This window comes from Haemorhous mexicanus, chromosome 11 (genome assembly GCF_027477595.1).
Source record: "Haemorhous mexicanus isolate bHaeMex1 chromosome 11, bHaeMex1.pri, whole genome shotgun sequence".
Taxonomy (NCBI): Eukaryota; Metazoa; Chordata; class Aves; order Passeriformes; family Fringillidae; genus Haemorhous; species Haemorhous mexicanus.
The window spans coordinates 7,822,514-7,839,486 of record NC_082351.1 but is presented as its reverse complement, the minus strand read 5'-3'; the positions used below and the strand labels follow the sequence as shown (position 1 = coordinate 7,839,486).

The following is a 16,973-nucleotide window of genomic DNA, read 5'->3' as shown; positions in this document are numbered from 1 at the left end:
TGGTAAAATGTTCTTAACTTATTGACATCTCAAAAGAGTCATGAAATATGTTTCTTACGGATTTCTTTGTGGCATTTCAGCATTGTCTGAGGTTAGAAGCACTGGTAGCAAATTATTTAAAATTATAACTGAATGGGGTTATGGGATACATGGAGATTGGAGTGAGTGACAGGGAGAGTGAAACAGCCAAGGAGGGATGTTCTGGATTGCTGAGCATCATTTACTTACATAAATAATCATGCAAAGGTGTATAATGAGATGTGTGGGTCATACTCGAGAATTAAGGACCATTTTAACAAAAGTAATAATTCTGAAAATATATCAGTGTTTATAATGGACAGGTCACATGAACTCACAGCATAAAGCTGTGTGGAAGGGCCAAGAGGTGATGTCTGATAAATCACAGTTAAACTGAGCAGGAGCTTGGCTTCACCTATGTGGAACCCCTAGATGTGTGTGTATTTATGGTGCAGGTGGTCTCAGTACCAGACTGTTACAATCTTACAGTTTTAGAACTGTTCTTGAAATGCTGTTGAAAAATTTCACGGTGGGTGAGTTCTACAAAATTATTCCCGCACTTTTTTTGGATTTTTTTAAACAGTGTTAAATTGCTTACTTGTGTGTGGGGATATCTCTGCTATCCCTGCCCTGCAAAAAATGAGCTTCTCTAAAGGGCTCTTTAATGCAGAAGGGCAACAAAAAGCAGTGGCTGTGCACTGAAATCAGGCATTTCCCATGGTCCATGTGCTTTAACAGCAGGGATGAGTGGCCCTTGGAGCAAGCTGCCAAAGGAGGTAGTGTGAACACTGTGCTTTCATTTTCTTCAGGCCAAGGATGGATAATATGCTGGCAAATGCATCAAATGAAGGTTACTGGAGTTGATGCGGTTGTACTGGATAGGACTGAAAGGATCTGTGATTACTGGAAGATTTAATGGTGTGCTCTCTCTTTATTTCTGTGAAAATCTAGGAAGAAAACTGTGGTCAATATTTAGGGGGCTGTTGCACACTAGGGAAAAAAATGCTCATCAAACTTACTTATGCACATAAATTCTCTGTCTTAAGAAGAAATATGACTGTCTATGTCTTACCATGCATTGTGAGTATTGTTCATTTTACAGTCTGGCTAAACGTGCTGGTTTTATTCATCAAAGGGCTGCTTAATTTGATTGGTAAGAGTTATATCAATTGAATCTTAATGTATTTGAATTAGTGTCTTGCTTCTAGAAATGTTCTATGTTGAAGGAGATTGCTTAATTAGTATTCTTGTAACTTTTAGTTTTGAATGGATTTTAATGAACTCAGATTTACCAAAGGCAGTGTACCTCTCAGCAAGTTTGCCTTAGCCTGTGCCTGGAGGAGTTGTAATGTGTACAGGTTCTGTGCTTCTTATGTTCACATTATTTTAATGTTATTGCATCATGAATATGCATCAACACAATGTTTTCACATGCAGACTACTTACTATTAGAAATCTGTGCTATTCCATGTAATTTTGTATAGACCAGTGAATACTGTTTTATAGACTTTGGAATTATAAAAACCACTGCATCTTTTTTTAATGACGCCCAAATCTACCTGTGTTTTTCTGTTGAAGTATGTACAGGAAAAGCTGATTGTTTTTTTACCATTGTTTGTTTTTCAGTGAGAGGTTCATGGTGAGGTTAAACAAGAACGGAGGCCCCAGGAACCCGGAGAAGATCGATCGAATGTGTGCACTTTTCACAGTACGTGTCTGTTCCCTTTCTTCTCCCCTCACAGGAATGGTGGGGTTGGAGGTTTCCTGAGGGGGAAGGAAACCCAGTTCTTCCTCACCAATATAATCAGTAAAAGAGAAATAATTTCTAAGTTTTGTTATGATTTTGACTAAACGTTAACATAGAAAAGTGAATGTACTTCTAAATTATTTTTATGGCTAAGTGAATATTCTGAAGTACTTGCATTTGTTCCTGCAGATAGTGTGAAATTTTGACTATTTTAATTGGATGTGCTGTGCTCTTTGATAACAGAGCATGGGAAAAGGCTGTGCTGGCCTGAACATAAATAAGGCACTTTTTTCTGAATGAAAATCAGACAAGTGTTTTCCCTTGTCCTGTCCCTACATGCCCTTGTAAGAAATCACTTCTGTGCTGGTCTTGTGTTTAAAATTCCCTCAGAATCAGGTGTCAGACCATCATTTTATCTGCTACTTCTTCTCAGAAAGAATATGAAAATCTAGAGACACTGAAACTTAACAGCTCCTCACAGGATAACTGTAAGGAATCTCAGGTCCCAAGTGTGATAAACACCTTCCATCGTGACTCACCTTTAGTTAGTGCACATGCTGGAAGCTCTGTAGCAGAAGTATTTTTACCTTCAGTGAAGAAGGATGACAGAGCTTTGGTTCTGGCAGTAACACACTGAGGTCAGGCAGGGCTGGACACTGAGCCAGGCATGGTCCCCAGCACTGTTCCCTTCTCTCCCTTAAGAAGGCAGCAGAATTCCTCCTCTTAAGGAACAGAATAGATCCAGGTAAGGATGCTCTGATCTGTCTCCATCTGGATCTAAGAGCTGCAGTCCAAAAGTAGCACTGACCTGGAAGCTGACATCAGCAGCAGTTCTGGTTGTGGTACCATCAGTGAGGTGCTGCCAGCTGAATGAACATCAGCAAGGTGACACTGCCACCCCAGAGATGGTAACTCATACCTAGAGTCTGGCCCTGCTGAGAGAAGGTGGGCAGGGGTTAGGTTCAGCACTGATGTCTGAGTCAGGTGAAAGGCAGGAGTGCAGCTTTAGGAGCTGCCCTAAGGAATAATCCCAAATGGCAGCACAGCTTTGTATCCACTTTGGCACTTTCTGGCCTCTGAGGTTCATCAGTTTGAAAAAGATTTTCAGCATCCAACTTCCCCACCCTCACCCATGCCACATGACTTGGGGTCATGGAGCACATGTCCTGTTTCTCTCTGTGTGGGGAACAGTGTGAAACAGTTTTGCTCTGCCTTTGCACCCTTTAAAAAATAATTATAAATTACAGCCAGGGCCATAACACAGTTCCAGGAGAGACCTGCTGCATATTCTGAGTAGGGCCAGTGTAGTCCAAGAGCAGCCAGCCCTGGGATTGACGGCGTTTGCCAGTGCAGCCCCAGTCCTGACCAGAGATACCTCCTGAGCTCCCTTTCCTATTGCTATGCAAAAATACCAAGCTCTCCAGGGTGCTCAGACTCCATCACTGGCTGGTGGAGGTGTTTAGACTCTCACTCTTCTGCTATAGAATGTGTATTCTACATAACAAAAATTATAATGAATGTATACTCTACATAACAGGAATTATAACTGGAAAAATTATCTGTACGAAAGATCTCACTATTCTAAAACAGTATTTTTCATCAATGTGTTCAAAGACCTTCCCAAAGTGTGTAGTAAAGGAGCAATAAATATTTGCTTTTTTGTATAACCATTTTATCTGCATTATAATAATTTCTTAATTATGAAAGGCTTCTAAGTTAATATAGTTCTGTGATTTTCACGTCTTCTCCCAGGCTTGTGTTCATCTTTACTTTAAATCTATTAATTTATTTACTTGCCTTACTTCACCACACCACAGCATCTTTCTAAAACTCTCATCTTTCCCTAAGGCAAGCAGCCCATATCTTAGATCATTGAAGGGATCTCTGCCTTTTCCTGCTGTCTCTGTTACTTCTAAGGGTTCAGCTGTCTCCTTGTGTAAGATATCAAAATTACCCAGGCTTGGGTTTTACATCTGCTGTCATATCATAGCAAAGGTGAGAAACTGCTTGCTCTGGAGATCAAAGCTCACTCAAGCAAACCTCAGCCTGTGCACATGTTAGAAACATTCCTGGGTCTGAATTAAAATGTAACTACACTGTAGAAGGTTGTTATTTTTGTTAAATACCTTATTCACTGTGGCCTATGAGGCTGGCAGCTGAATTAAATAACTTATTACTGGCAGACAGGTATCCTTGATTCCAGTGGTTTGGGGGTTGTTGTGATGGTGTTTGGGTGTTCTAACACACAAGCAGGCCTTTCTAGAAACCAGCATTGTAAAGAACTGAGCATTATTGTAGAGTAACTCTTCTATACCCAATACAGGTGGGAAAATTTGGGGATGATTTTCTAAAAAGCCATTCAGTTAGAATTATAATGAAATTATGTTGTGTATCAGTCAGCGTCATTTAGGAAGCTCAGAAGGATGTGGGAAATACCCACAAATATCCACCCTGGATGCAGTCCTTAGAGTAATCAGTAAATGTGTTTTGTCCTCTCCTGGTCCTAGGAGATGTACATGGATTCTCTGCAGAGAAATCATCTCAAAACTTCCTCACAGGGGTTGGGGCTTTTGATTGTTTGGTCCATGTCATAGTAAGAATTTCTTGCCTTATGAAAAGCCTGTGCTGTACAAACTGAAATGCAAGGCCATCTGGGCCCACATTTTTTGTCTTTTGCCTGTGACACTTTATTTATGAAATTGGAAAGGCAACTAAAGTGTGAACCCATCAATATGTTCATGCCCTGACGTTTTCTGATGTTTTGACAGCTGCCCTTTGAAAAAATAGTTCTTTAAATTGCTGTTAATTAGAACTGGTAATCTGATGGTATAATAAAATTCCCCCTGTCTAAGCACAGATATTTTCAAGAATCTATTGCTCTCTAGAGCATTAAGTATTACCTCCAAGTTTTTTTTTTTTTTTGCTTTTTGAAATGTCTTGTCAGGCATTTCTGAGATTAAAACTATGTCAAATCCCTTTTAGTGTGGAACTTCATGTCTCCAAGACATGCAAGATAAAGGCTACCATATGTTACCCTGGTATGTTGGGTGGTGGAGAAAGCCTAGAAAGTGTGTTCCCTTCTTGGTGCAGCAGCAAAATCGAGCCTGAGGAGAAAATGCTAAGGATGGTTTATGTGGCTTCATTTTCTGCCTCTGGAGAGACAGATCTGCTGGTTAGCAGCATCCCAAACAGTGGCTCTGCAGCTCCCTGCATATGCTGCCCTGGGAAATCCAGAGCTGCTTTTAAGAGAGCAAGGAGGTACAGCCATGAATTTTTTTACTTGCCTGCTGTAATGTAGCAGTGTAACACAATTGGGAAGGGATTGAAACTTCTCCTTAGGATAAATTCCCTTTATGCCTAGTTCTGAGTCACTGTGCCAGCTTTTGTTGTGCTGGGTGGCACCATAGTCTGGAATTGCATTGCCATCATAATCTCACTGGTTGGGGTTTGGGTTCTCAAGTCACATGAGAAAGAAATTCCCTGTGTGATTTAAGGTTCATGTTTTAGCTTTCAACAAAATGAAGGTTTTAATTCTAAATTGGTTCAGATTAGGGATGACAGATCTTAGATGTCCACAGTTTATATTTCTTCCTCTCTTTATATAAAAATAACATTATTTCCTTTAGTAGTGGTTATAATACCTCGTAGTTGAGGAGCTTCTTTAAAGAAAACCATGAGTTTTTATCTGAATCAGAGACTGTTCCAGTTAATTTTTGTGTAAGTAGTACCTGACAGTGAGATGGCAGCACTCAGTAGAGAAAGAGGCAGCAGCTGTTGCTGTAGAGCACAAGGAGCCTTTTTGCATCAGTCTGAAGCAGGGATGAATATTCTCCCAGTACACAGTATCTGTTTAAAGTCTTGTCTGGGAGGTGAGTGGCATAGGGAAACTGGTTTTTAGGAAGAAATGTTTCTTAGACCTTTCCTGTAACTAAAAAAAAAAATAAAAATGGAGGAGGAATGTCTCAGAAGTTGCTGGTTGATTATTAAGTTATCAGTGAAAAGTACAACATACCAAGGAAATTGCAATTCTGACATGTGAATGCAAACTGCTGCAGTAATGAGTTATTGAAAAGTGTCCTATGTGTATTTTTTAAATTTTTTATTTATTTTTAAATTTCTCTGAGGTAATAACACTTATTTGTCGGCTTCAACTTTCCTTTTGCTCTTCTGTAGGTCCTCCTTTTCCTGTTGTTTTGTTTTTCTTGAAGCTCATTTTTAAAATTCTTGGCCTGCTTTTCTGTAACATGGGATTTCAGAGTTTTCATCCACGTTTACAGTTGCAGGCACTTATGTTGGAATGTCTCTCTTTTTTCTAATCTTTCAGGATCTCAGCAGCAAGGACATGAAGAGGGATTTGTACATAGTTGCCCATGTAATCCGAATAGGTACAGTATGATTTAGTGCTTGAAATATATGTAATAAACAGAGCTCTTAGAGTATTTTTAAATGTATGTTTTAATTAGCTGACTTTATAATGATTTATACATTTAGAAAACTCAGTCATAGACTGATTGACATTCAGACCATATGGAGCTAAGTGTTAGAAAGTTACTGATGACTGTTCAGCAGTGATTTTGTTTTTCTGAGTCTGAAACTGAATTTTTGATTAAACACTACAGAAGAGGGACAAAGTAAAAAGGCTTTTTGTTTAATGTCTAAAAATGAGATCTTTTTAGTGGTGATATAGCTGGGTTACAGGGCAGGACATCAGTCTGTGTGACCATCCACATTGAGTAAATCAGAGGCTGTTAGACAAATATATGTCGAGATTTGTTTGCTGCTGTAGGAGTCTGTGGTGCAAGTACATATTTTACCTGTGTTAAGTATAATTTATTTTAAATATTAGTGCTGAAATGGTAGCAGTGTATAGTAGGAGCAGCAGAGACAGTTTCCTCAGCTGTATTATTGTAAACAAGTGAGAAGTGCAGTGCCATTTGTGTGTTTCAGGTGACTGAAGATCAGGCAGTGTTTGCAAGGAAAGGGTTTTTAAGCCTGTCGCCAATCCAGTCACTGCTCACACCCATTACCAGGCACAGGCACCTTTTCTGAAGTGTAGCAGCTCTAAGCAGAGCTTTGTGTGTAGTGCTGTCAATGACAGTGTGCCTTCAGAGCCACAAATGTGTCAGAGAGGTCGGGGTTTCATTATCTGACTTCCCATGTCATAAGAGCCTACACGTCAGAATTGCTCTGTTATCACTTGAGGTGATAAATGAAGCCTGTGGAAAGATGCTGTATTAACCTTGATGCAAGGCCTGGACAAATTATTATGTGTAATGTTACAAGTTCACTTTGATTATCACAGTGATTTTTCTGGCCTTGGCATCTTTTGCTCTATTTAAAAACTGCCTCAGTCATAGGCTGTTAATCACTGAGCAGCTTTGTACTTCAGAATTCTCCTTCCTGTGCTCCAAGAAGTATCCATCCAAACATGATAAACAACCAATATATAATATTGCAAGTATTATATACGATATGTAATGCATTCCTTTAAAGCAGTTGAATAACATGGGAATTTGTGCAAATACTGCACTCTAAGGAAGGAGCACAGTGGATCTCTGTGTGGGTCAGATTGATGAGTACAGCCATATTCTTGGCTCATCCACAGATGATTTGTAGTCAGCCCAGCTGGATGCAAAAATGTGTCATGGAGCTGCAAATCAAAGCTGGCCAGACATGACGCTTTTCACTTTGCCCTTGGCTGGTTTTGGCTGGGTGAGGTGTAGGTTCAAATGGACCTCTGGGTTTGAAAAGTTTGAGTGAAAAGCTGTGGTGGGTTAACACCTGGTGCCCTCCAAGCCTCTCTGTCATTCCCCTTATCAGCAGGATGGGGTTGGGGAATAAATAAGATGTAAGAAAAGTCATGGGTGAAGATAAAGGCAGTCTGATAAAGCAAAGGCCATGACCAGGAGCAAAGGAAAGCAAAAGATTCATTCTCTTCTTTCCATCAGCCATCAATGTCCAGTCACTTCCCAGGAAGCCAGGCTTCAGTCTGTATAAAGCCAAACCTCGCAGTGACCAATGTCCCTACTCCTTCTTTCCCTTGTGTTGCTGAGCAGATGTCACATGGTTTGGGACATCCCTTGGCCAGTGTGGGTCAGCTGTCTTGGCTGTGTCCCTTTCCAGACCTGCCCCCCAGGCTCCTGGAGAGGAGGAAGTTGCAGAGGCAGCCCCGGTGCTGTGCCAGTCCTGCCCAGCATCCCTGAGCTGTCACCAGCACCTCCGTGGGCACCAGCACAGCCCAGCACGTGGGGCTGGGGCAAAAGCAGCTCCTCCAGAGCCAGGCAGGAGTGTCACCTGCAGCCTGGAGCTGAAAGTCCTGGCTGTAATGAACACAGCAGGCAGGATGTGGCTGTGTGTCCATCCCTGATGTCTGAGTGTCCCTCTTTTCAGGCCGCATGTTGCTCAATGACTCCAAGAAAGGGCCCCCCCACCTGCACTACCGGCGCCCCTACGGCTGTGCCGTGCTCAGCATCATGGATGTGCTCCAGTCCCTCTCGGAAATCAAGGAGGAAAAGGACTTTGTGCTCAAAGTTTACACGTGAGTAACTCCTAGAAGGAAGTTTTTTGCTTCTTTATTATTCCAGCAGCTCATAAAAACTAATGAATATTATCCACAGATATTTCAGGTGTGTGAAATGCTTCAGAAGGTATTGAATATTGCCCAAATCTATGTGACTTGCAAAGCTGCTCTTATATTAATGTGAATTATTTAAAATCTGCTGAGCTCAAACCCAAGGAAATGTGCTGCATTTCATCTGACGAAGGGAATAATAACTCATGCCTCATCTGCTATTCCTTATCACTCGTGGTAACCAACAAAAGAAGTAGAAAACAACTGAAGTCAACAGTGTGTGACCAAAATTCTCAAAACAAATCAACAATTTTTGAGCAAGAATCTGTCTTCAGTTATTTTTGATTTTGAACTTTGAACTAACATTCTTATTATGAAATGTGGTCTCACAGTTGTAATAAAGAGGCCACAGACAAACTGTCTGGAGACTGCAGGGAATATTTAAATCCCTTGTCAGTGAGGATAGATACTGGCAAGGTCTGCTTTGCAGATGGGCTGAGGCACAGCTGACACTGCTTTGTGGTCTGTGGCCACTGTTGAGAGTAATAAGATAATTTGGTGGGTTATGGAACTTTGTCATTCTTTGAGACTTGCATTCAGCAGCAGAAAATGTGACCTTCCAGGGAAACTAAATGAAAAAATGTCTTACTGTTCACTGAAGATTATTGGTGTCTGTTCATACATTGGAAATCTCTTAAGTCCAAACAAAAGTCTCTCAGAGTCAGCTCTTTCATTACTCTTTTGCCAAAAGTTATGAAAACTGTAGCAAAAATGTCAAAATTTAGGGAAGAAAATGGTCCTCTCTTCTCTCTGTCAGTAGAATCTGGCCAGTCTTGGCCTTTTGTCACATTCAGTTTCAGCTTATCTCAGAGCAGTGGGTTTTGGCTGTATAGTTCTATTGGCTTTGTAGATATGGTGTTAATATATTGCAACTGCAACATTTTGAATGTTTACAGAAATGGAACATTCTCATTATTAGATTTCTGTTTTGTTGCCCATTTAATGCTTCTTTAGCTTCTGAAAAGTAGGACAGAAAAACTTGTTGAAACACTGGACTTTGTCAGTGACAAGTGAAGTCACACAGCCCTTTAGAGCAACCCAAAGTCTTGGTACAGTGATGGAATAAAAATCTCAGGAAACAGAGCTTCCCTTTTCTCTCTGCCCATCTGGAGTGATCTGTTAGTGTGGATTCTCTTCACAGCACCCAGAGCACCAACAGCTTCTGCCCAAATTCCTCAGCAAATTTGTACCAGCTGTTCCTCACGTGGGCAGGGAGAGCCCCTGGCTGAATTCAGCTCTGTAATCAGATGTTTGTAATTCTTTATCACTCTTATCACTCTCCTGGGCTGCTGTAAGGCTTGTACATCACTCTTTTATGTTGCTGCTGTTTGCAGTGTTCTGTGTAAACCTCCAGCAGAAATATTCAGGGGGGAACATGGATATATCTGAGGGGCACCAGCCCATTCCCTTTGCAGCTTTGATAGCTGTTGGTCTTTCATGACAGAGTTGTCACAGGTTTGTCTCTTGCATCTTCTCTTTGCTCATTCCTTTAGCTAACCTGCCTTGTCCTCTTCGTTGGCTGCAATTGAAATGACAGGGTTTTGTCCTTTGGAAGTTTAAAGTTGAATATGAGTGCTTTAACAGCCCTGAACTGATTTTCTTACCTGCTTCTCTTATTTTGATTACTGTTAAAATGCCTCAGGCCAACTCCTAAACATCATAAAGATGAAGTAAGGAGAGAGGTGTATTTGTACTTTACAAGGAGCAGTAAAAAGCATTCCTTTTATACACTATGTGGTTAAAGCTTACAGCTGCCACAAATGAGGCAGCTAGAAAAGCCTTTTCACAGGGAGAAGCTGGAAAAATTTTGAAAGACTGAAAACCTAACAAAGGCTGAAACAAATACATGGTCTGTAAATGGAGACTTCTTCTGAATCCACAAGAGAATGCTTATGGGAGGGGAAAAAAAAATCAATTTATTTCACCAATCTTTCTCAGCTTGCCTTATTATTGTTAAAGATTTATGTCTGAAAAATATTTTTTCTCACAATTGAGATTTTTCTCTTTGTTAATCCCACAGTCATGTTAAAATCTCCCTAAGAGGATAGAGTACCACAGCTGTAGTTATAAGCTCATTATGCAAAAGCGTAAAGGTTTACTTTTATTATTCTTTTTAATATATATGTAAAATAATGTAAAAGTGAGATCAAAGTTAAATTCTCAGTCCATTTTTTCTGAAGTAACTTGACTTAATATTTTGTATTAATTTTTATCTCTATTGAAATTTTTTGCTCATTGAACATTACTCTTTGTGTTCATCTTACCATTCCCCTGAAAACTTCATGCATTTCTCTTCCATATTCACTTTTTCTGTGGTTTTTTTTTTCCTGTCCTATTTTCTTTCAATCTTTTTTCCCTCTTTCTCCAGCCCTAGATCTTGAAATTCTTCCCCATTGTTGCCTGAATGCCTCTCCCTTTTGCTGTTCCATTGTTGCTGTTTGCCCAGCTGGACAAGAGCTCCCATCCCATTGCTGTCCCCAGCTGCTGTGGGATGGAAAACATTCCAAATGTGCATTTGCTGCACAACCAACCAGCCTCAGAGGTGAAGCATGGCTCAGGAGGAAATTCTAATTTAAAGGAGAAATAGATTCTTTTATCTGCTTGGTATTTGGACAAGTAAAATGTGAGCACAGTAAGACACATTCCAAGTGTTTCCAGGCCAGCCTGTCAAAGCTGGGAGAAAATCTTCCTTCTGGCACTCCAGAAATCCAAAGTGCAGCTTCCACTGGCACTTGGTACAAAACTGGCTTTAAGCTGACTTTAAGTTGATTTTGGGATGACTTCTTTGAAGGTTAATTTGCAGGCATAAGTCATTGGAGGCTGAAACCTTTTTTAACTTGCACTGCATAGACTGGGACAGCAACTAAAAAATCACCAGAGGTTAGACATTTGTTTGTAACTGTGAGGAAGGAGGATAGTATAGAGTTTGTTCTATAGGTTCTCTCTCTGCTTTTAGAGATTCTTATTTGGAATAGGATACATGGCTTCTAATGTGTTGACAATGTGAAGATAATTTTTATTTTTTCTTGATGAGTGAGCTGAATTATCACACAACACTACAATTATTGGCAGGGTGTCCTGTCCATTAATGCCTTAGCTCTGTTGTGTTTTGGTTTTGAGGGATTGTTCTGGGGGATGCAAATACAGTCAGTTTACCATCCTGTGAAGTTCTGCTCGGTCACTTCATGCTGATCTGCCTTGTGTGGCTGTGTGGGATCTGGTGTCTCCTCCCAGAAGGGACACAGTCCTTACAGGAGGTGGGCAGTAGAGCAAGTGAAATGTTCTCTGTGTTTCATTTGTTCCAAGTTGTCTCTGTTCCTTTTGCTGTTCCTAGAACATTTGGGGGTATCATTAATTGGACCATCACAGGCTTTGGGGGTTACCTAATTATTCTTGGCAGCACATGCTTTTGCAAGACTGAAGCTGTAGGAAATTACCAGTTCCTACTGAATTCCTTCTGCCCTGCAGTTCTTCAGTTACATAATGCAGCAAGCAAAAACATCCCCACTATCTTCACAGGAGCTGCTGTGTGTCTTACCCTGGCTGTGCTGACATGTTGTACTCTTGGGGGGAAGCAAAAAAGGGAAAAATGGTAATATCCTTGGAGAAGTTTTACAAAGTGGTTTATTTCTCAAAACTCCTAGGAGCTGAAAGCTTGTAGTATTAGCTTCACTCTTTTTTTTAACCTTTAAGAGTCAATAGGACAGAAGTTTAATTAAATGGTTTAATCCAATTGCTTTTCAGGAGAAATGAGATTGACTATTGCTGCTGAGTTAAAAATTGCTGACTTTGTGGGGTATCATTGAATCTTGCCATGGTAATTTAAGTAAAGCACAGATGTATTTAAAATGCAGTTAGAGCTGAGCAACATACTGCTTTGCCTTTCTTTTTTAACCAATAGCACTGTTTGTGGTAAAGGTGCCATTTTTTTCACATCGGAGAAGATTATATGGCTCATCTTCCATTTAAAATCTTGATAAAGGAGGCCACTTCAGTTCTCTGCCTTTCTCTCCCCAGTCTGAGGTCTCTCTCATCCTGTGGGACAGTGGCCTGTGGCCTCAGAGTGTGGGGATGGTTTCCTTGGGTCCTGTCTCCACTCTTCAATTCCTGCATGTTGTGCTTGGGATCCTGAACGGAAGTGTAGCACTCATTTTCTACAGGACAATTCAGATAGAATATCCAGAGCTTTCTTCATTCTGCCATAATCTGAAGAGTGGTACAATGACTTTTATGACAGAAGAGTCACCACCAGCTCCAGAGTGTCCATTGAAGGGACATAACTGTTAGAGAATATTTTGTTTCCTTCCACTTTTAAAAATAAGAGTCATGTGGGATTTCTCTCATTCATTTGAACCCTACAAGCTTTCATATTATCTCTACAGCAAAGTTGACTGTTGTGTTCTAAGATGGTTCAGTGAAAGCATTTAAATTGAATTAGTGTTCTTTTCTTTTAGGTGTAACAATGAAAACGAATGGTGCCAGATCCACGAAAACATCATCCGCAAGTCCAGCACCAAATACACAGCCCCCAGCTCCAACTATGGTAAATGTCCCCAGGGTTTGTTTGTCAGAGCCACAGCTGAGCATCTGTAGGAAACACCTGATTATTTGTAGCAGAGAAATGCTCTGAGATGTGAGGTTTTCCTTTCATAGCTAATGACAGATAAATAGGGAAAGTAAAACCTGTCTTATCTGTTTACCTCATGTAATGATGTATACAGTTGCTAATTCAGAGATCTCACTGCTCTCCCATTCCCAATGAAGCAGCTGATAGGGTACAGTTCAGCTTCATTACAGCCAGTTCTGCATTCATTACCAAGTGCCTGAATCATGCTGATGTCCAAGTACTGAATTTGTCTTAATTTGGCTTGTTTGCATATTGAGACACGAGTGGAATATGCAGTGCACACTCCCATAGAAGAGATTAAGCACAACAATAAGCAAACAAAACATTTTGCAGGTATGGAATTTTTCTGTGTGTAAAGCTGCTTTCATTCCCTGCTGTTCCTCCTGTTAAAGTTATCCACTAGTCATTATTAAAAGATCTTCCTAAATTCTTTGTAACTTTGAAAACTTGAGCAACATGTCTGAACTTCCAAATTTGCTCCACTCCTTTTATACTGGAATTTTTAAAATTTGTCTTCATTGGTTTGTTTTTTAATAGTAATCAAGGATATAAAATGAACAAGTTTTCCTGTAAGTGGCAAAAATAGTCAAGGCTGATTTCTAATGAACATGTCTCTTGTGTGCTGTGAAACCTTCGGTACACGCAGACACCCTCATACATGGTATTCAAAGGGCTTGGATGTTTTCCATGGTTTCAGAGCCTGTGTTTTCCTTGCAGTGCTCTCCTGCCTACCCAGCTGGGCAGTTGCAAGTCCATGTTTTGGCAGCTTTTGAGTACATACATGCTGACTGTCCAGCTGGCTGGTTGGCCTCTCTTTTCCTTCATTTTAAGGCTTTATCCTCATTTTTTTTAATCCCAACTCCCAGTATTCATGAAATGTATACAGTCTTCATGTAATCTGGGTATCTATTTATTTGCCAAATTTGACTGAAGCCAAACAACAGGCTTGAAAATTATTTCAGGGGGAGAAGGCAGGAAGTGGGTGGGAGGTACACTCCTGGTTTTGTTTCCCTGGTAACTTGTCTGAGAAAATGGTGACTAAATATTGGTCACAAAGCCCAGATATTGAGCTTAGGAAAAAGCAGGACTTTGGCTCATGCAAAAATGTGCATCCGAGGCAGGGTTTGGTTTGGTGTGTGTTGTTCTGGGCAGTGAACAGAGAAGAGAATGAACTCTTGACCAAGTGACACTGAAGGAGATAAAGAATGTGGAAAATTGCTCTGTGCAGGTAATTCTCATGGATATGTGGAGCTGGTAGTGTGTGCTCAGCAGGTGAGACTGGGCTTAAATGGCTGAACTCAATCCTGGTATTTTTTCATATGGTAATGCTGAACTTCATCATTTTACCAGTACACTCTCCTATGTTGTAAATTAAAAGCAGGTAGAGAAAACAGCTGGACTGAGATTAAGTGTGTAATTATTCCTGGTTCAAGGTGATCCACTGAATCACAGAGCTGGTTGCTGAAGTCAGTTTGGCCAGTTGGCACTCCTGAAACATGTTGAGGAACTGCTGAGCATTTCATTAAAATCATCAGCCCTCTATGAAGCAGTTAAAGAAATGAGTGGAAAAGATACACTTTGAGATTTAAGTTTTTTTCATGGTATAAAGCAGAATTAAAGGTGATTTAGAGAAGTTCCAGAGCTTTGTGTGGTTGGTGGTCTCTCAGACAGAGGTGTCATAACCTGCTGCATGTGAGGAAAAGAAATAATGGTACTTTCTATACCTGGGACATGTCTGCAAAATTAAGTATTCTGACTGTTAGGAGCTGTATTTTAATATAATTCTGTGTTCTTAATTGATCCCTTGTAACAGTTTTGTTTCCTCCATTTCAGTTTTCAGTTACTCCAAGGAGAAAAGAACTCTGTATTTATGGTTTATATTACATTAACTGTGGAGCAAAACATTAGTTTACCTGCATGCTTTGTACACACAGAATCTAATTCTTAGGTCAGAGACAATGAACCTCTTTGGTTTTTTTCCCCAGGACTTATAATATCTCTTCAGCTTCTTCGTGGTGACATGGAGCAGATCCGAAGAGAAAACCCCATGATCTTTAACAGAGGTGTTTCTGTCACCAGGAAGCTGGGATTTCCTGATGTTATAATGCCAGGTAAACAGAGCAGCTCCAAGCTAAAATACTGGTCATTCTTTTCTCATACTCTCCCAGTCATGTGCAGCTGGGATGGGCACGTTACCTGAGTGGGATTTGTAACAGAGTTGTGTTATTTATCAGTAAATGCCAGATTTGGGGAGGCAAATGCTAAAACATTGTCAGGAGCAGACATTACAGTGATAGAAGGTGCTAAAATCACGTGGATAGAAGGGGATCTGGAAGGATTGCACTGATACTCCCTACAACCCCTGACAGTTAATATCCCTTTTTTACACTCAGCATAGAGAAGTTTCTTTTTAAATGCATGAAATTTCTTCTTCCCAACAATGCAAATCCTGGAAAAAATGAGTTTCCACTTTGCAACCTTGATGTTTTCAAGTTTGTGTGATCCTTTTGTAATGAGAAGCAGAGAAGGCGCAGACCTGGTCAGATTTTCCCTCTGGCCTCACAGAGCAGCTGGTCCATGCGCTGTCTTGGCTGCAGCCCTGCTGTGCTTCCTCTGCTCCTCACCTCTGGAGCAGCAGCTGGAGATGCTTCTTGGCTTGGCAGCCCCAGCACAGCCAAGAGTTGATATAGAGAAGAGCCCAGAACACGGGCAGTCATGCAGCCACATTAAACCTGGTGTTACAGTGGCTTGACTTCTGCAGTGTGGTAAGAAATGGGTTTGCTAATTAGTAGCATTTGAACTATTACTTCATTGCTGTGATGAGCAAGCCCAGGGATAACTTTACAGACATGGGAGATTTGATGAAAGCGTAATGGGAAAAGCATTAGATTTTATTACTCAGAAGGCTGCAGTGAGACATCAGTACCAGAAGTAGTTGTAGCCTCATTATGGGAGCTCTTCAGAAACCACAATAAAATAAGGAGTAGGTGGGAAGCATTTCTAGAAACTAAAGAGTCAAAGGATTTAGAACAACATGTGTATATTTACTAATGAGCTTGAAAATAGTGGTAACAGAGTAGCAGAAAATGTGGGCTATCAAGCCAATTATAAGGTTTTGTTCTTAATGACCTTTTAGCAGTTCCAGGCATAACCCAAAGCAATCAAATAGGGAAAAGATGAATTATTGCAGGCTGATGTACAGACACAGCAGCTGCAAGTTGATCTGGCTGTAATTGAGATCACAGCTGGATATGTCACACTTACACACCTATGCAAGGGAATTGATTCTCCTGCAAGAACTGATCCTCCATTTCTATGGATAAAGCTGTACCTCAGGGGGTTCAGGCCACTGAAGCTGAAGGAACAGTTTTGTGTCCGCTGTGTTCCCCTGGGGAACTTTTTTTTGTTTTCTAGGCCCGGGCCCCTCTGCATGTGCACAGTGTGTCCCCTGTATTTGCTGCTTTGGGCAAGGCTTTGGACAGGGCTAGAGCAAACAGGTGAGCAGTGCTCATACAAAAAGTGCTCCTGCCCTAAGCTTTTAAAATTCTCTGTTCACTGCAGCTAATCCAAATTTCCAGTTTCTCTTTGTGAGAACCACAGTTCTTTTTGGGGAAGACACTGGGGTTTTGAGATGATAACCTGTTTGGAATGGGACTCATGCATTTATACACACACACACACACACACATATATATATATGCTCAGAATGCTGATGGATAGAAACAAATGTGGGAAAGGATCACCATTCTGCTATTAAATGCTTCCTGCCTCTCTAGGGGGTCTGGGTACAGAACTTCTCCTTGATTCCAGGTGTGCCACAAGAGGTTTTCATATATTGAGTTTAGATGCAAAGCTTTAGGCATTGTGGGAATAATGCTTCTATTTGTGAGGAAAGGCAGCTTGTACATGTCTGTAAACACCAAGTAAGAAAAGCAAAGCAGTTGAGGAAG

General features: G+C 40.7%; 1 protein-coding gene across 2 annotated transcripts in view; it reads left to right on the top strand.

The window, feature by feature from the left end:
* The window catches only part of DOCK3 (dedicator of cytokinesis 3), a 185,570-nt gene that overhangs the window by 91,620 nt on the left and 76,977 nt on the right, over positions 1 to 16,973 (top strand). For both annotated transcript variants that reach the window (XM_059856243.1, XM_059856242.1), the window contains exons 10-14: positions 1,645 to 1,726; positions 6,090 to 6,150; positions 8,156 to 8,303; positions 12,851 to 12,939; positions 15,009 to 15,134. In XM_059856243.1, the coding sequence (XP_059712226.1) occupies positions 1,645 to 1,726; positions 6,090 to 6,150; positions 8,156 to 8,303; positions 12,851 to 12,939; positions 15,009 to 15,134 (506 nt within the window). The remainder of the gene's footprint in view (positions 1 to 1,644; positions 1,727 to 6,089; positions 6,151 to 8,155; positions 8,304 to 12,850; positions 12,940 to 15,008; positions 15,135 to 16,973) is intronic.